Genomic DNA, 17,226 nt, shown 5'->3' with positions numbered 1-17,226 from the left:
GGAAAGCAGAGAGGGTATAATGTCAGAGAGATACCCAGCATAGGGAAGGTTGTGAAATGTAATGGTGTCTTTGGCCCCTGGTTTGAGATCAGGAAAAGAAGGGTGGGTGGTTCCTCTGATTGGATGAGGGAAAAGCCACACGAAGCAACTCCCTGCAACAGCGTAAACAGTGGGAGTCAGAGTTGCAAGAGTAATTACAACCGAGGAAAGCGCAGAGCTGTGGAAGGGCAGCGAGGCACCTACAGCTCCTGCTCTGCCCCAGCATTAAGCCCCTCATATAACTTCAGAGTTACATTTTTGGCAAGGGGAAAAAAAAAAAAAAAAACAACAAAACCACCAACCACCCAAAGCCAACAAAAGACTGCAAAGACATGTTGCAATGTCAAACAAATGGGACTAGACCCAAAAAGAAAAAAGTGAGTTCTTTTAGCTGTCATCATCTTCAGAATGCTTTGCCAAGTCTTTGCAAAATGATGTGTTGTGTATTCTTCTTTAAGGGTAAACATTTCAAAATATTCAGCCATAGAAGTGTTGGGGTGGGTTTTTTTTCTTTAAAAAAATTGCTTTATGTGTTATTTTTTCTGCCCATGAACTGGATACTCATGCTGACAGCTGCAGAATCCTGCCTAGCTAGCTTTTCTGTGCAATTCAGTGGAGACATTTAAGACTAAACAGTGTGCTGAATTCTCTGCTTCCCCATACCTGCACCCTCCCTTCCCAAAAAAAGAGAATCTAACAGTTGTTTTTCCTCTGACAGTTAAGAAAAGCTTCTTTTTCTTTGAAAATTAACCTATTCTATGCATGAGGGGAAAAAGGGAGAGAAAGCTGAGCACTGCCTTTTCCATGAGAAGGAAAAGCGACTGCGAATTGAACAGGGCATGGAGCAACTACAATGGCCATTCTGACACAAACACCACTGTTGTACTCCAGAGAAAGTCCTCATTACCAAAATTCCAAGTCCTGGGGCTGCTTTGACCCTTAGAAAGACGCACCCCCAGCCCTGGCATGCCCACCTCTTTCAGGATACCCCAAAGTCCCTCCTGTGAAGCCCAACATGAACGATGCCGTGTGAGTGACAAGAAGTCACGATGAGCAAACCTTCAGAGGGAGGCATCTTCAGGTCAGTGTTTCATGTTTGTTTCCAGCTGTCATCATGTTTTAGCAGATCTCTGCTCTTGCCTCTCAATAACCTGCCTTTGTGCTCACCACAGCATCCCAGAGCCCAGATCCCTGGGCTGCGCTCAGCAGCTGCAGCCCAAACCAGAAGTGCCCTGCGCATCTCCGCAGTGGCAACATACAGAACTGGCAGTTGTCACTCAGCTGGTAGTTCCTCGTGGAGGTGACAGGCATTAGTTACCTGCCCGTAAGAAGCATGTGAGCTCAGCCACCTGTTTCAGAGGAAGGATTGCAAAATAATAGGTTTAAGCTAAGCTAAATCTTATGAAGACGTCTCTTTTTCCAGTAGCAATCCAGGTATGATTTTTGGCTCTCCTAACTTTAAAGAAAAATAGTTTCTCTTTCCTAGGACTCAGCTTAAGTTATTTGAACCAACAGAATGACTCCTGGGAAAGCATATTTGCCCTTGTGCTGACCCTATGCATTTCCCATTTAGAGTGGCTGCATATACAGCAAAACTGGTTAGCAAGATACACAATCTTGGACTTTAGAAGAAAAAAAAAATCCTGCTTTCATTAAGTAGACAAGCATTAGAAATTAATCTTCAAGAAATTCAGAGAAGAAACATACTCAGTTGTTCATCAAGTTTTTTCGTATCCTTCTATCTGTGAGAAATTATTGGAACACAGTATGGTCACTAGCAGGGCTGGCTTTTTTGTTTTTTTTGATGTGCCACCAAGGGACAAGTCTGTCCCAAGTCACATTTACCCCATTATCTTCTAAATCCAAATCCCATCAAATAGAATATGAGCTCCTATTCCTTCTCTTCTTGATTATATACAGCTGTACTAAGTCTATTTTAGCTAGTTAACATTCCCAGTCCAGGCACATCCTAAAAACACTAAGCTGAAATTTACAGACATCAAGCTACATCCACAGGATGCAAGAACAATCACTTCATTAGCCTTTTGCAACAGATTAATTTTCAGTAAGCTTCATGCACTGAATAATCAAGATAGTCAGAAGTCAAGGCTGACTTCATGAGTTCACAAAAAAATCATACAAACGTTTGCATAAGAGTGAGATTACCTCTAACTGGAGTTCTCCAAGATGCACATTTGTATCTTGGCTGTACATAATGCAACAATTCTTTATTCTTAGTATTCACAGTGGGGAAAGTAACTCTTCTGCTCTTCGTATCTGGGGCACAGACGTGCCCAGCACCATCTACGTTCCTTCTCAGACACTTGTCTGACAGCCACAAACTGTAAGGACTCTTACGGAAAAGAGAGGAGGAAAATGAGCACACGCATATGAATTAATTCCAGTCCTGGGCATTTAGCTATTCAATTATCAAAAGAAAGATGTACGGAGTCACCTACAGCGTTAACATGAAGTGCCAGGCACATTGGTAAGTACTTGTCAGAGGGTTTCTTCTCACCAACACCTTACCGACGCCACGTAGCCCTAGGCGCTCACATCAGCTACTTGAGACGTGGCAGGAAGAACACTTGATACAACCCCCCCCCGTAGTGAAAACTCTGCAGGGGAGGATGATGGTGTAGACAGATGTGTATCCCATTCCCTTAACCTGGTCAACTAAACTACAGACAACCTTGGGTGATGTTCTCTGAAGAACCCCACGTCACGGAGAAAGGCAAAACTGTGGCAATACCATGAAGCACAGCTTTCGAGCTGAGCAGTTTGAATGAAAAAAACGTGTACCTTTACGTCACAATTAAAGTGGATCTCAGATTACCACAGGAAGAAATTTAAGATGAACTATCATATCTCAAAAAAGCCTGGGTGCAGGATAGGGGAGTTATCTGTAAGCGCTTTTTATCTTCTCTGTGTTTCTGGCAGAATTTGCCCTTGCAGGCATCTTCACAGACAAGTTCCACCAGGGGACTGATAGGACTCATCTAACTTCTTTACGGAGATGTAATAATACAGAATGTGAACACAGCAAAGTAACCAAAAAATCCCCACAAAACAAAAACCCTTACCAGACGACGTCTGAAAAACTGAAGGACAAACCAGTCTCTTCCAGTTCTCACTGCTCTAAGCAACAAAATTAAGGACTAAGAACAGTGAAAAATCATACATGGGTATACACTGTGTCATCCTTTTTGCCATTGATAAGAATACCTTGAAAGGCAGAAGAAAGTTATGCTTCTTTGAGAGCCGTCTTGCACCATGCCCCAGATCAAGCACAAGAGATTTCTTAGGCACAGTGCTCCAGGGAGCAGGGGACAGGCACAGTGCTCACAGGTCTGGGAGAGGGGACAGCACCACTGACCACATTTGAGAGCGTGATAAAGACATTCCCTCTTTCACTGCAGTCCCCACTTAAGCACGCTGGTGATTACCACATTGCCATCATTACTACGAGCCTAGTCCTGTCATCTGTGTGAAAAATGAAGGAAACTTGTACATCAGCCTTTCCGCTCCTACAGCCAGAATCGCATCTAATGGACTTTCCCACACATCACTGACAGGATGAGAACAATTAACGTGTCTTGTTGATGTCCAAGTCAAACACACAATTAACAGGCAGACTTCAAATGGCCCCATGTCTGGAAGAAAGGCCATTACACACTCCTCTGATATTTCCCACACAAGATAGGGGAACTTGAACCAGTCCAGCCCCTGCACCAGAATACGCAGAGTACGCAGTAAGCGAGGCCCAAGCAAATCTGAGGCTCAGCGCACAGATATATCAGCGGTCAACTGCTTCCACACCAAAACACATTTTGCTGTGTTGTGGTCATTATACCAGCTGGTTACATCATGTTGGCAGCTGCACGTACCATCCCAGAAGATGCTGATGAAACACCATGCAAAAGGCGTCGCCTGCTCATTATTCAGAACAATGTGGCTGCCTCTCCCTTTATGAGCCAACAAGCTGGATTCTCCTCTAAGCCAAGGCTTTGCATGGAAGCACCTTTAACTAGCTATCCAGGCAAAAATGGGAGAGACGTTCCCACCTTACCGAGTATCAAATCCGTTCAACCACCAAAAAAACCATTTCAGTTGGTAGTTTGTGACCTTCAAAACAAAACCATCCATCCACCCAAGCTGCTGGAAGCCAGGTCTGCAATCTTCAGGCACCAGCTGCGGGACACGAGGTGAAGGTGGACACCACCACCTCTCCGTGCCGTGTTGCAGGGTGGCAGCACGGTGGTGGCAGGAGCAGAGAGGCGCTCGCAGGCAAATGGCTTCCAACACCAACTGCAAAGCCAAGGGGGTGTGCCGGAGGGAACCAGGAGCTGTAAAATACCTACGCCGGAGTGCAGCTGAAGAGTTCTCTCTAGCTACTGTCCTGACAAAGCCAAAAAACATCCCTTCTCTTCTGACAAAGTGCAGGTGGGGAGGTGGGTGGGATTTTTGGGAACCTGAAGAAAAGAATGAATTTATTTGTAGTGATGTCAATGATTACTAAGATCACCCCCAACATTTGTCACAAACCTGACTGCAGGAACCCACTGAGTTAATGGATCACACTCAAATGGCCTCTTAAACTTTCATGAGGCTGGAAGATCCCTGATCCAATTGGACTGCAGCATTAGAGAAAGCAAGCATGTCTTAGGGGGTTGATCGTGACACATTCAAGAGACCCAGACTCTGCCAAGTCCTTCACCAGACAAACACAGACCTCTGGGAACTGCTTTCTACAAAATCCACGACTCTGAGGAAGATATCATTTCCTCCCAGATGTGTTTCAGCACTGTTGCACAGGGCCAAAAATGTTCTTTTTGAGGCAAGAACACAACGTGGAAGAAGTGGAAATAGCACACAATGCCTCCCAGCGGTCCAGAACCGTGAAAAGGAACCAGAACAATGTCATTGCACCAGGGACCTGACTGCGCAGGCTCAAGATGGCGCTGACTACATATTATGCACCAAACACAACAGGGTAAGCATGCCTGCAACAGATAATACAGAACAGCCTCAAGTGACAGTCTGAACTACTTCACATAAATATGCACATATGCACAATCTGCAATGAAATAATCCTTTGCTTTTTCTTTTAGTAATTCACATTCGAGATCACAAGAAACCCGGGCCAGATCAGAGGAATGATTGGCTTTGACTACAAAGGGTCATTTTTGAGAGCTACCACATTCAAGCAAGCCATAAATAAGGGTAATACAGAGTTGGTTCCTGTGGTTTTCAGCATCTGGGAATAAGAGAGAAGATTTTTGGTTTCAGGATTTGTCTCCAGTTCATTCATCATTATTAGTACAGCCACATCTGAATGGAATTACACGTGCAACTTGATCTCACTGCCCCAAGGATACATTTTTTTTTAATTTCACATGGGGAGAGGTTCTTTACCCTAGTGATGGAAGTGATACTTTCCACTCCCAGCACTTCCCTGACTTAGAAGACTACATGAGAAATTGAATGCCAATGAACCCTTCGCTTGCAACAAGCCATCACCGTATCATTGCAATTACCTGTAGTGACAGCTGTTATATCCTGAAATCCTAGGATACTTACCATCAGAATCAGTCACTTGAGCTGCATCCACCTAACTGGCAGAGATCTGGAAACTACCACTTTGCTAATCTGGTTAGCTACCTGAAAACATCTTCACACCAAGAAGAGCCATTAGAGACTCAGACACCCTAATTAATCAACTACGTACATCAAAACCATGACAGAAAACAGAAGCTAGAAAAATTCTTCCTGTTTTTACTGAACTTGAAACAAGGTTTCTGTTCTGAAACAACCCCGATCTCCTCATCGTGCAGCCAAGGCAACTACAAAGCTTATTCTCAAATTCTTTGGTCTACATATTTCCAGCGCTGAAGTCACCGCAGCAATGAAGGCTAGGCTTCCCACTTCCTGAGGACAGGACATGGATCCAACAGTTTTTCTTGGACCACGTCACAGGATAGGTGCCTGCCTTTGCCAAAGTCAAGTTTGTAGGAAAGGCATATTTCTAGAACATAGAGGAAGCAGTGGTGAAGTCTCTTAAAACACTGGTTTAGCCTCCTTTCTATTAGCAGTTCACTTCCAGTATATAAACCGTACATGGCCAACTGGTTATAGTCCCAGAAACTGGGAAGTGACATAGCAGACAGTATCTGAACAGTAAAGATTTATGATCAACTTTGAAACGCACAGTGAAAAGATAAGAGGCAACAGACAAGCTGCAGGAAAGGAAATTCTGATTAGGTATTGGGGGTGGGTAAGTCTTCACCATGAGAGGCAAACACAAAAAGCTTGGCCAGGTGGTATATCCTTCAGGATACTGAGAATTTGACTGGACACGACCCTGAGCAACTTGATCTGACTTTGAAGTCAGCCCAGCTTTTGCAGGGGTTTGGACGAGATGACCTGCAAAGGCCCGCTCCAACCCAACAGAAAAGCAAAAGTAGGAACGTCAGAAACTCGTGATTGAACCACTACTGTCAAGGACTGAGAAAGAAGTCCACGTTATTTTAGACAGCAAAATAACCAAAGCTAGGGGATGAAACTCCATATGAAGAGAGATAACAAAAAAAAAAATAAATCTATAAACTTAATGCAAAATGGAACTACGAATTAGTTCTAGAGTCCTGTACTGTAAGCTAAATGTTTGGAAGACTAAAATGCCACTAGGGATCACTTCATGAAAATATTTACTTAATTCACTATTAGAATGCATAATGGATAATGCAGAAATAATGCACATCTTTAACGGCAATATATGAACTCATCAGTAGCTTAACAACCATAATCCAATCTTGGAAAGAATAACAAAAAAACTCAGAAAAAGGCAATAAAAGACACATAATTCTGCTGGAGCAAGTACAGAGGAGGCCACGAAGATGCTCAGAGGGCTGGAGCACCTCTGCTATGGGGACAGGCTGAGAGAGTTGGGCTTGTTCAGCCCGGAGAAGAGAAGGCTCCGGGGAGACCTTATTGCAGCCTTCCAGTACCTGAAGGGGCTACAAGGAAGCTGGGGGGGACTTTTTACAAGGGCCTGTAGTGACAGGACAAGGGGTAACGGGGTTAAATTGAAAGTGGGGAGGTTTAGATTAGATATCAGGAAGAAATTCTTCCTGGAGAGGGTGGTGAGGCACTGGAACAGGTTGCCCAGAGAAGCTGTGGATGCCCCATCCCTGGAAGTGTTCAAGGCCAGGCTGGATGCGGCTTTGAGCAACCTGGTCTAGTGGAAGGTGTCCCTGCCCATGGCAGGGGGGGTGGAACTAGATGGGCTTTAAGGTCCCTTCCAACCCAAACCATTCTATGATTCTATAAGAGGTGAGACCAAAAAGCTTTTTGAAAAATACAAATGCAAAGCATAAGTAATACCAAGGTCATTTGAGAAGTCTTAAAGACATCCATCTACTGAAAGATGATGCATTTAAAACTGAATGAAAGCAAGTTTTTCTGTGTGCCTTGCTAGTTGCTTCAGAGCCCAAAGGCAAGGAAATCAGTGGTGATCATTTCAGAGGCAGGTTATTATCTACATCCTGAACTATCAGAATTACTTGGTTTATTATCAGAAGCAGCAGCTTGATTTTGTCGCAGAGATCAGTTTTGATATGGACTAGCATTACCTGGCTGAATGGCTCGGCAGGGTAAGGATCAGCCGGCACTGCACGAAATGTAGGCAGAATGTTACAAATGAATTCTCCCGAGACTCAAAAAAGAAAAGTAGTGAGCAGCGTAGTGAGTACATTTCCATCTCAAGGTCATAATTTCTAGTCCCTAGATAACCTACTAGCTATCATGACACTTCTGTTTTCCACATTAGAACTTTTTTTAATTACACAGAAAGTACTATTTTGTTATTCAAAGCACTCAACAGCATGTGCACCACCTTCTCATAACACGACAACTATGTTCAGTTGATGAATTCTCAGTGTTTAGACACAAATCTGGGAACCATTTGCTTCAAGATGATTGTAAAAAAATGTTCTTCTAGACCTGAGAGCACACAACACTAACATTGTGCAAGTTTGGCCATTTTACCCTGACATATGACTGTCTGACCCTAAATCTCTGGTAGTACAACTAAGTCTAAAGAAGGTGCAAGGTGTCTAAAGCTATTAAAATCTATTCTGGAGCAACTACACTTCCCAGTATTTCTTCACTGTATTAGCGATCCCTCTGTATCTTCAAATGAAGGAAAGCTTTGAGTAACTACTCCTCAGTCAATCTTCTGAAGTAGAGTTGCATCTCCTTACTTACCTTGGAGGGGAAAAATGGCAGAGCAAATCTGCCAAGGTTGAGCTCATCTCTCTGAACACGTTACATTTATCTGAACAACTAGGGCAGCTAAGAAGCGCTCCGCAGAGTAAGAATTAGATTATGTTACAAGTTAGCAGCAAAACACAGAGATTCTCTTTTGCTTACAGACATATTTCAGATTAGGTCCATTGCTGCGATATAATGAAAAGTGTCTGTTTAGCCCTTTTGAATAGTACTACTATAAATCTACGGAAAACCAAATGGGTTTCATACTGGTAAGACAAACTGGCAGATCAAGACAAAGACATTCAATGCTGTACTTACAAAAAGATACCTGGTTTGTGACTTTCAGTATCTAAACACACTGAAGAGGACCTAATCAGACCTGGCACAGTGTAGTTACATATAGTTTGTACCACAACACACAATACACTTCAATTCAGTTAAAAGGCACTGGTGTTTCTCAGTAAGTCTTCACACAGGCAAATGAGAGATGAAGCACAGAACACTGTCTTTAGAGCATGCAGAGGAACGTTATGCGAAACACACCAAGTTCAGGACAGGAGGAGGACAAAAAGAGTTTGAAGAGACTCTCTTCAAAATGAAACTACAGATTTTTCCACTTACCCTGCTTATATGTGCTATCAATGTAAAACAACACAAAAATAAGCAGTGATCTTCCCCCCACCCCTCATCTAATCTGAACAGAGCAGCCATAAATGCAGAGGCACCCGAAAGCAGACTGGGATTTCTACTGGAGGTTATTCATATGCCTAAATAACACAGGTACTTCACCTGGTAAGAAAAAAAATCACAAGGTCATTAAAAAAAAAAAAATCAATTGTGCCATGGCACAACAGGCAAGCCAAGCGCAGCCCACTGCCAGCCAACCCCCACCAGCCACCCCACCACAGGATGGGCCGAGCTGAGGGCTTCCTACCAAACACCATGAGGCTGCAGACACTCGTATAAGGCTGGAAACCAGATTGCTACTTCAGTTTCTGAAGCTGACAATTTAATACGTGGATTTTCAGTTGTGCGATGGTCTTCACTGCAGTGTCATTTGACCATATTAAAGCGACTTGTCAAATTAACAAGGGTCAAAATCACAGTAACGCTGAGGCCTGAGGTTTAGTTACCTTACAAGCCATGGCACTTCAGCTTTGTTGAGAGGGTTTCACCACAGTAATCATAAGAGTTAAAAATATAAATGAAAATGTATTTGGTTCGGTGATGTGCCACCTACTTACGAGATCCGAAACACTAAATTAAGAAATTTCAAAAATTTACAAGACTTACACTGTCCTTCTGATGCTCCTGCTTCTCATTCCATGGAAGGTTACCACCTCTGATTCATGGGCAGTGTTTTAAAGGGATGCATTTGAGTCTAGGAAACTGTTTTCTGAACTAATACATCACCTCACTTCTACCCACTCTCCACCAAAACCAAAGGTAGTCCGCTAAGATAAACTAAAATAAAATCCAAACCATGATCCAAGCCATCATGCACTGGTAACACAGCAGAGGGTTGCACACGGCATTTCGGTGGGCTAATACGCAGGATCAGGCAGCCACAAACTGCCACTTCAGAAACAGAACAAAAGAAGGAGGGACCACAGGAGGATCTAAGGAGCAAGAAAATGTATCAACTACATATGACAACGCTGTCAGCCATCCCATCCTCCTTATTGGCTGTACCAAAGGAGTAAGACTTCTCACATAACCATTAAGAAAGCATTGTTGCTTTGTTTTGGTTGCTTTGTTTGGTTTTGTGTATTGGTTTCTTTTGAGTCATTTGGGTACACGGGTACACTTCAGTACAATTCTGATAAATGTACCAGACGATTATTTTCATAAATTCACTTTGGCCTTGTAAGATCACAGAATCACACAATGGTTTAGGTTGGAAGGGACCTTAAAGCCCATCCAGTCCCAACCCCCCTGCCATGGGCAGGGACACCTTCCACTAGACCAGGTTGCTCAAAGCCACATCCAGCCTGGCCTTGAACACTTCCAGGGATGGGGCATCCACAGCTTCTCTGGGCAACCTGTTCCAGTGCCTCACCACCCTCTCTGGGAAGAACTTCTTCCTGATATCCAATCTAAACCTCCCCACTTTCAGTTTAAACCCATTATCCCTTGTCCTAGCGCTACCTGCCCATTTGGATATGCAGGGCTATCCAAAAAGAGGTGTGAGTGACAGACGGTTACATATGTAGATGCTTTATCTAATATTAATCCCACATCCTGTATTTTAGAAGTAGCAACATAATACTGCAATTTGTTAATATTTCCCCTGCTTCATGTATGAAAACTTGTGTAGTATTGCAAAATTAACAGATATAGCATGGACTGAAGCAACTTGGAATAGCAAACCAAAAATGGCCATAACGGCCAAATATAATTCCACACAACTTTTGCATGAGTCTAGGTTTAATTTGCTTTACAGGACAGTTGGCCAAACAATGACATTTATCATAAAAATATCCTCTCCATTAAGCAAATCTCATTTTTCTTTCCAAAAGAAAATTCAATGTATACTCTGAGCATTCAGTGGCTCATTTAAGATCAGCCCACGCAGATTTTTCTTAACAAAACAAAGCAATTCAGTTAAAAAATGCAGACCAATGTAATGACGTAGTCATATTGCTTTTGGCTATGTTAACTTTAAAAACCATGCCAATTTAGCTATTTTTCTTTAGGTTTTATTAGAAAAAAAGCAGCAGATCAACATTACAATTCAGTCTCTAATCTAAATATGCACTTGACAATGAAGCACATCTGAATATGAAGTGGGAAAGGATTCCAGAAAACCTTCAGTTTTGCTGATCTCCTGCTACCCAAATCATGTATCTTTTCTTCTGGCTTTCTGATGACTGAAATCAAAACAAGGAACAAAAGATTTATTGCTATGAAAACAAAACGGTAGTACAGTAGTATGAGTCTTGGGCGCTAAGCATATTCTGTCACGTTAACTTAATTTCAAAGTGTACTTAAATCTTTTGTTTGGCCATCAAAGTCCATAAGCTGACTGACCCAAGTATAAACTGAAACGGCAGGTCTGGACAAAAAAAAAAAGTTAGACAGCATGTTAACCTCCAGTTTTCAGACAGTAATAAAAAGATACAATTCCAACAGCCAAGAAATTAAAATTAAAAAAATGAAAAAAGTTGATCTGACATTCAAGAGCTAAGTTTATTCTTATGCTCAGTTTGTTCGCACCCAAAATAATTTTAGACCCACCAGAAAAAAAAAAAAGTATTTATGGACTATCACAAAATTGAAAAAGAGAAACAATTGCCTTTTGACTTGGTTATTTTCCCCCACTGAGGTATAAAATCTACATATAAATTTGATACTTCACTATAACAAATTGTACTTTTCATTGTTCTGATTTAGTTTCCATTAAACCCTGTTTACTTTTTGTTCTTAAACCACATAATTCTCATTTCATGTTATTGAATCTGGTTTCCAGCTCTCATTTATTTGTGGAACTATATTTAGTAGTCTGGTTATCACTGCTAACCAGGAAAAAAAATTCTTGGAACTTTCTTCATTACAACAGCACTTTCAGCAGAGGTTACTGAGGTGCAAGCAAACTACAACGATATGCAGCTCTTCAGAGAGACTATTTCATTGATTATGTTTTCCACTGTCCGAAAGTTCTCTAAATTATCTGCTGGAAGAAACTCTTTCGATCTTGTAAACATCAGTGGGCGCAGTTTCACTAGTATGTGTGGTAGGTTCACATCCTTACACAGGAAGGCTGGTTCACAGCTACTGAGAAGCTGCAGGAGTTCTAACAGCTGAACAACCGTGGATTCTGCCAAACAGAAGTTTCTTCTGTTGCTACTTAACAGCGTAGCCGAAGTATCAGCCGAGGTAGCCCAGTCAATCCTTGCTTCTCCTTAGAACCTCTCAGAATATTTCTGGAAGGGTGACGTTGCGAAGCAGCCACGGGTGGGGGCGCCTGCCGTTGCAGTCTCTGATGCTGGGTACCTGGCTGTCCTCTTCGGTGGCTTTGTCCAGGCACTGGTTACTGTTCACATGCAACAGGGTTAATTTCTTGAAGATAAAACAAAAAGAAATTAGTTTTGTAAAAATCACCTGGCATAAGCTAACTAAAAAAGTTTCCAGTGGCCATTAAAATTCTCCCAAAGGTAAGGCGGAACTAGACAAGACCCTCTTGGTTACCAATCCAGATCCCAATCCTAAAGAACACTTAAATATGCTATTTGATGTTGCAGATACCAAACACACTGCTTCATGAAAAAGAGAACAGTCTGAACTTTTAAACGACGTTCTTTATCAAGCAATATTCACCATCCTTTAAACAGGATTCTACAGCAAGGGATCTTTGAGGTGTTAGAAATTAAAGTTTGGTAAGATATACAACTTCAAGTATTAGTTAAAAAAGGATTTTGATCAGATCAGAATGAGCACATTAAGTATGTATTCAAAAGTGCACTTTCTTCTCAGATGGGGACACAAAACTGACCTTACACTATGTTCTTTTAGTACTATGATGTTTTTAAAGAGTATGATCTTTAGAAAAGATGCGTACAAATTCACATACATATATATCTTTTCCAATACCTATTAATCTAACTTAATAATCTTATTTATGTAATCTTCCACACACCACTCCATCTACCCCAGCACTATCTTCATGGAAAAGAGATCTTTGGAAGTTGCATTTCCTGCCACTCTACTATGGATACTCATCAGTGCATTAGCTTATCTATGGTACCGACTGGCATTACTATCAGTATTTCTGCTCTCACTCAGCAGCACAACCAGGACGCTGAAAGTAGCAGAACAGGCAGGCTGTATGTGCACCAGCAGCAAAGGGTGAAAAAACAAACAAACAAAAACCTGAACACAATCTCCTGCACTCATAAAGCAAGTTGAGAATGAAGGGAGTTGGAAGAAACTTAAGTAAACAAGTAGCTAACACAAAGCTTCTTCCCACATTTCTTCTTCTTCCTGGCAGATATGAAGGGAAAGGGGCTTCTTTACATGCCTCCCGAACAGAGGCAGAAGGGGAAAAAAAACCTATGGAAAAGTCACCCAGCTATGTGGGCAGGACTTCGTGCTAAATTCATGCCTTATTAGCCAGCTTTCAGTAAAGTTAAGATTATACCTAGATTTTCCACTGACGGAATAAAGAGGAAAAAACCCACATACAAAAAAATTTATGGCTGAGGATCCATACAGGGGAAGTCTGTTCTTACAGTCTGCTGCAATCATTCCAAGACAGACTACTGTAATTAGGGGTCTAAAGGTGCAATCTTCCTACTGCAGATAAGGTAGAAACAAAATAAAAAGCACTTGCTGTTTGGTGAGTCACTGCACGTAATCGTATTACTCATCTTATTTACTTAAGTTAGGTAAACTAACTACATAAAACCCAAGAATGAATGGTTCCCAAGACTCAAATTTAATCCTTTCAATTAACATTTAGTCCTGAAAGTAGCTTTCTTCAGTGTCCTATCAGCAGTTGTTAGCAATGGGCACAAATCATAGTAGAGATCCACTGTCTTGGACATTAACTACCATCCTAATAAAGAAAAAAAAAATCATCATTCATATATATTTCCTTTTTAATCTTGAAGGCTGTAGATTTTGTTAACACCCCAGCTACTAAAATCTATAGCACTCTAATTAGAAATACCGCCTCCCACCCTTTTTTCTTTTTAATCTGTGAAATGTGACTTTTTAGTAGCTAAATATCTACATGTTCTCTTTATTAAAAAAGTCATCATGATTATACTGGCAAGAGTCTTCCACAAATTGTCTCCTAACTGTCTTTTGCAGTAACTTATTTTAAATTAACAACCTTGAGAAATGTTTTTCTCTAACCAACCATGCCATAAGTCAACGCTCCTCGCTGCACTACTCAATCACAAAATTGTTTTTTAGAGCTTGCAAATCAAATTAATGATGAATGGATCAATGGTCAATGATTTCTAGGTCTGGCACAAAATAAATTTGAGCATTACGTACAAGAAAGAGGATGATTAAAGTCGGTTTAAGCATCTCTACCTTAGACAGACCACGATTAGAAATGTAGAGTCTTCCTTCTAATTTTGGGATGCTGATATTTTTAATGAGAAAAGTATTTCCTTTTAATCTTGTACAAGATAAGACACCGGATGCGGAATCTGTCACAAGAGTGTTAGCATTACCTTTTACTAGTCCGGTAGATTTCCATTGTTGATCTCATTGTAACACACCACTACGCTGGCAGACTACCTTTCTCCAGAGGATCCAAAAGCACATTAAAAAATATTCTTTTCAAAGCACCCCCAAAACTCACTGGGTAATTAAATCAATAGAGAAGCCCATGGAGTCACTAAACCATGAATTAATAACAAAGGGAACATAATCCTCACTTTGTTTCCTGTTTTTGACTGTCAAATCATGGTCCCACACTGGAACATGCTGCTCTGTAGGCTCATGTGAAAACCTGAATTGTCTCATTTTAATGCCACAAGTCATTAGCAGACTTACCACTGGATCATATTCCCAAAGCTGATTTCCTTTTAGATGGTGGCACTTGAGCATTGTTACTGGGCCATTAAGTTTGGAAACATCTAAACACAGATCATCTGTTCGAATTTCTTTGTTGGCAGTATATGAGAAAACCTAGATAGAAAAATAATGAGAGGAACAGAAGTTCAACTAAAACATTCCTGGGGCAGGAGGAAGGGTGAACGTTTGTGCATTAATTATTAATATCTACTATTTTTCCCCCCCCTTCAGCATCTATAGAAAGATTTTTATTTGGCTTGGGGGGAGGGAAATATAAACATTATATGAACAAGCTCTTCAGTCAAAATTTACTTTTTTTTTTTTTTAAAGTAGACTGCTTCCTACATAGAAACAGAAGGATCCCCACCACAGATAATCTCTGTATATTGGAAAAAAAATAATCAAGAACTATTAACAAAGCAGAACAAAAAAAACACTGATGTAAAAAATTCCAGAACTGGCACCCAGAAAAAGGTACACTAAAAACAGCGTTTCAGGTACAGGCATGTTTGTTTTCAAATAACTATGCCAATCAGGAGGTCTGACCAGAAGACAGTTCTGGAGAACCTACAGGAAGTAAAGTTGAGCTTACAGCGCTCTCCCTCCTCCCTTCATTTCATTTTTGACATGAAAGTTGAATTATTGTAATCAGGCCTCAAAAACCTACAAATGACAAGCCAGCAACAAATCTCACACATTTTCTCTTACAGGCATCTTCTTCAATGAGGGTTTCCTAAACTTTACAACTTAAATATATTTTAAAGATACTACTGAAAGAATCAAAGAATTGTCTTCATGAGTAGTGTTCCAAATAATTTAATACATTAACATAATTAAAAAAAAATTGTCACCTGATTGCCACCCATTCCATGGCAGTTAAAGATTCCAACTTTCTCGTTTTCTTTTCTTGCCATGTTATCCAGACATTGATTTGTCTCCACATTTCTTATCTGGGAATGAAAAAGAGCATGCCACTGAAGGTTGTTTTTTTTTTTATAAGAGAACTAGGTCCTTATCAAACCCCACCAGCACCAGTTCTCTCAGCCATACAGGAGAGGTTATGTGAATGAGATGTAAAACATGGCAACCATACTACCATGAGAGACCACTGCCCGAGACTCAAACTCCCAACCCAATGCTCAAACTGCCAGGTTACAGAACTGTGTGTGTTTCTCTCCTTTATTTCAGGGTTCCTTCCATCTTGGGGACTCTTTTTGCCTAAAGACTCAGCTACAACAGAATGGACACAATTGAGTCTCCAGCCCAAAACCTTCAGCAAGCAGTTTCAAAGCACTGTCCTAAGCATGGTGTATTTAATCCCCTTTGAAATCATGGGTGACTGGGTTCAATTTCCTCAATTCTTGAGTAACAGCCTTAATCCCTGCATTACTACATAGTAAGCAGGCATGAATATCAAGGATCCTAATAGTAATGCAGCAGCACAAATGCCTGCTCCATTTTGTGAAAAGCATTTTTTTAAAAAAAACAATCAGTACAAAAATCACCCTACAACAGGCTCACTATTTGGCTCAACATGACTTGCAGGGGAACGTTGGTGCCTACTTATTTAGGACCGCATTCTCTGTTTTACCTCTACAGTCACTTAAACTTCAAGGAGAAAACAGAACTGCCCAGCAAGGCTTAGGGATCACTGCCATTTGCTGGGCAGTGACAAGGGTTCTGGGGCTGAACAGTTTTGAGGCAAAGTCCTTGTTTGACCTGGTCTAGTTTAAGCAAAAATCTGCCTATACTCTACAAGGAGAGCATTATATAGAAATGCACAGTTAGGGATAACTTTCTGAAGGAATATTTCTAAAGCCCTTCTATGTGACATTTAGTGCTGTAGTAAAAAAGCAAAAAATTCAAGTTGTAGAACTGCATAACAAAGTTCAGTTTTCTGCCCAACAAGAAGCCAGATGTATCACAGGAACACAGGTGGCAAGACACCTAAACTTCACTGGAGATACTTTGCTTGCACTACTCAGTTCAGAATACAAACAACTTACTGCACAACATACTTTACATAGGGCAGATAAATACTTAGAATAAAATCCTACCTCTCCCAGAGAAAAGTAATGGCGTGGAATTTGGGAATCAGGATAAACATTCTCCAGGTACCAGGAGAAAGGCTTGCACTGGAGCTTGCGTCTGAGTCCAAGTCGTGACGATATGTCTCCGTAATCAACTTTAGTAACTCCTGCAGAAACAAAGAAAGTTATATTCAATGGCTGCTAGTAAAAGTTACATAATTCCACTTAATACAAAAATCAGTACAATACACTGTCTTTAGAATGCCATCTCTACACAAAGAAATTATTTTTTTAATAAAGCATTGTGCTGTTTTTATTCTCAGAGAGGACATGTCAGTCACAGACTGGTTTGGGTTGG

At 41.1% G+C, this 17,226-nt stretch overlaps 1 protein-coding gene across 1 annotated transcript; it reads right to left on the bottom strand.

Moving 5' to 3' along the window:
• Positions 1-10,719: 10,719 nt before the first annotated feature.
• Positions 10,720-17,069, bottom strand: LOC104514692 (polypeptide N-acetylgalactosaminyltransferase 1-like; the record flags this gene model as incomplete). The annotated part of the gene is made up of 4 exons (XM_010158441.1): positions 10,720-12,369; positions 14,818-14,952; positions 15,690-15,788; positions 16,896-17,069. Coding segments are annotated over 4 exons (555 nt in total), but the record flags the coding sequence as incomplete, so codon positions are not given.
• Positions 17,070-17,226: the final 157 nt, after the last annotated feature.

This window comes from Eurypyga helias, unplaced genomic scaffold, assembly GCF_000690775.1.
Source record: "Eurypyga helias isolate BGI_N326 unplaced genomic scaffold, ASM69077v1 scaffold17569, whole genome shotgun sequence".
Lineage (NCBI taxonomy): Eukaryota > Metazoa > Chordata > Aves > Eurypygiformes > Eurypygidae > Eurypyga > Eurypyga helias.
Note: the sequence above shows the minus strand (reverse complement) of the source record. Positions and strands in the feature narration are given on the sequence as shown.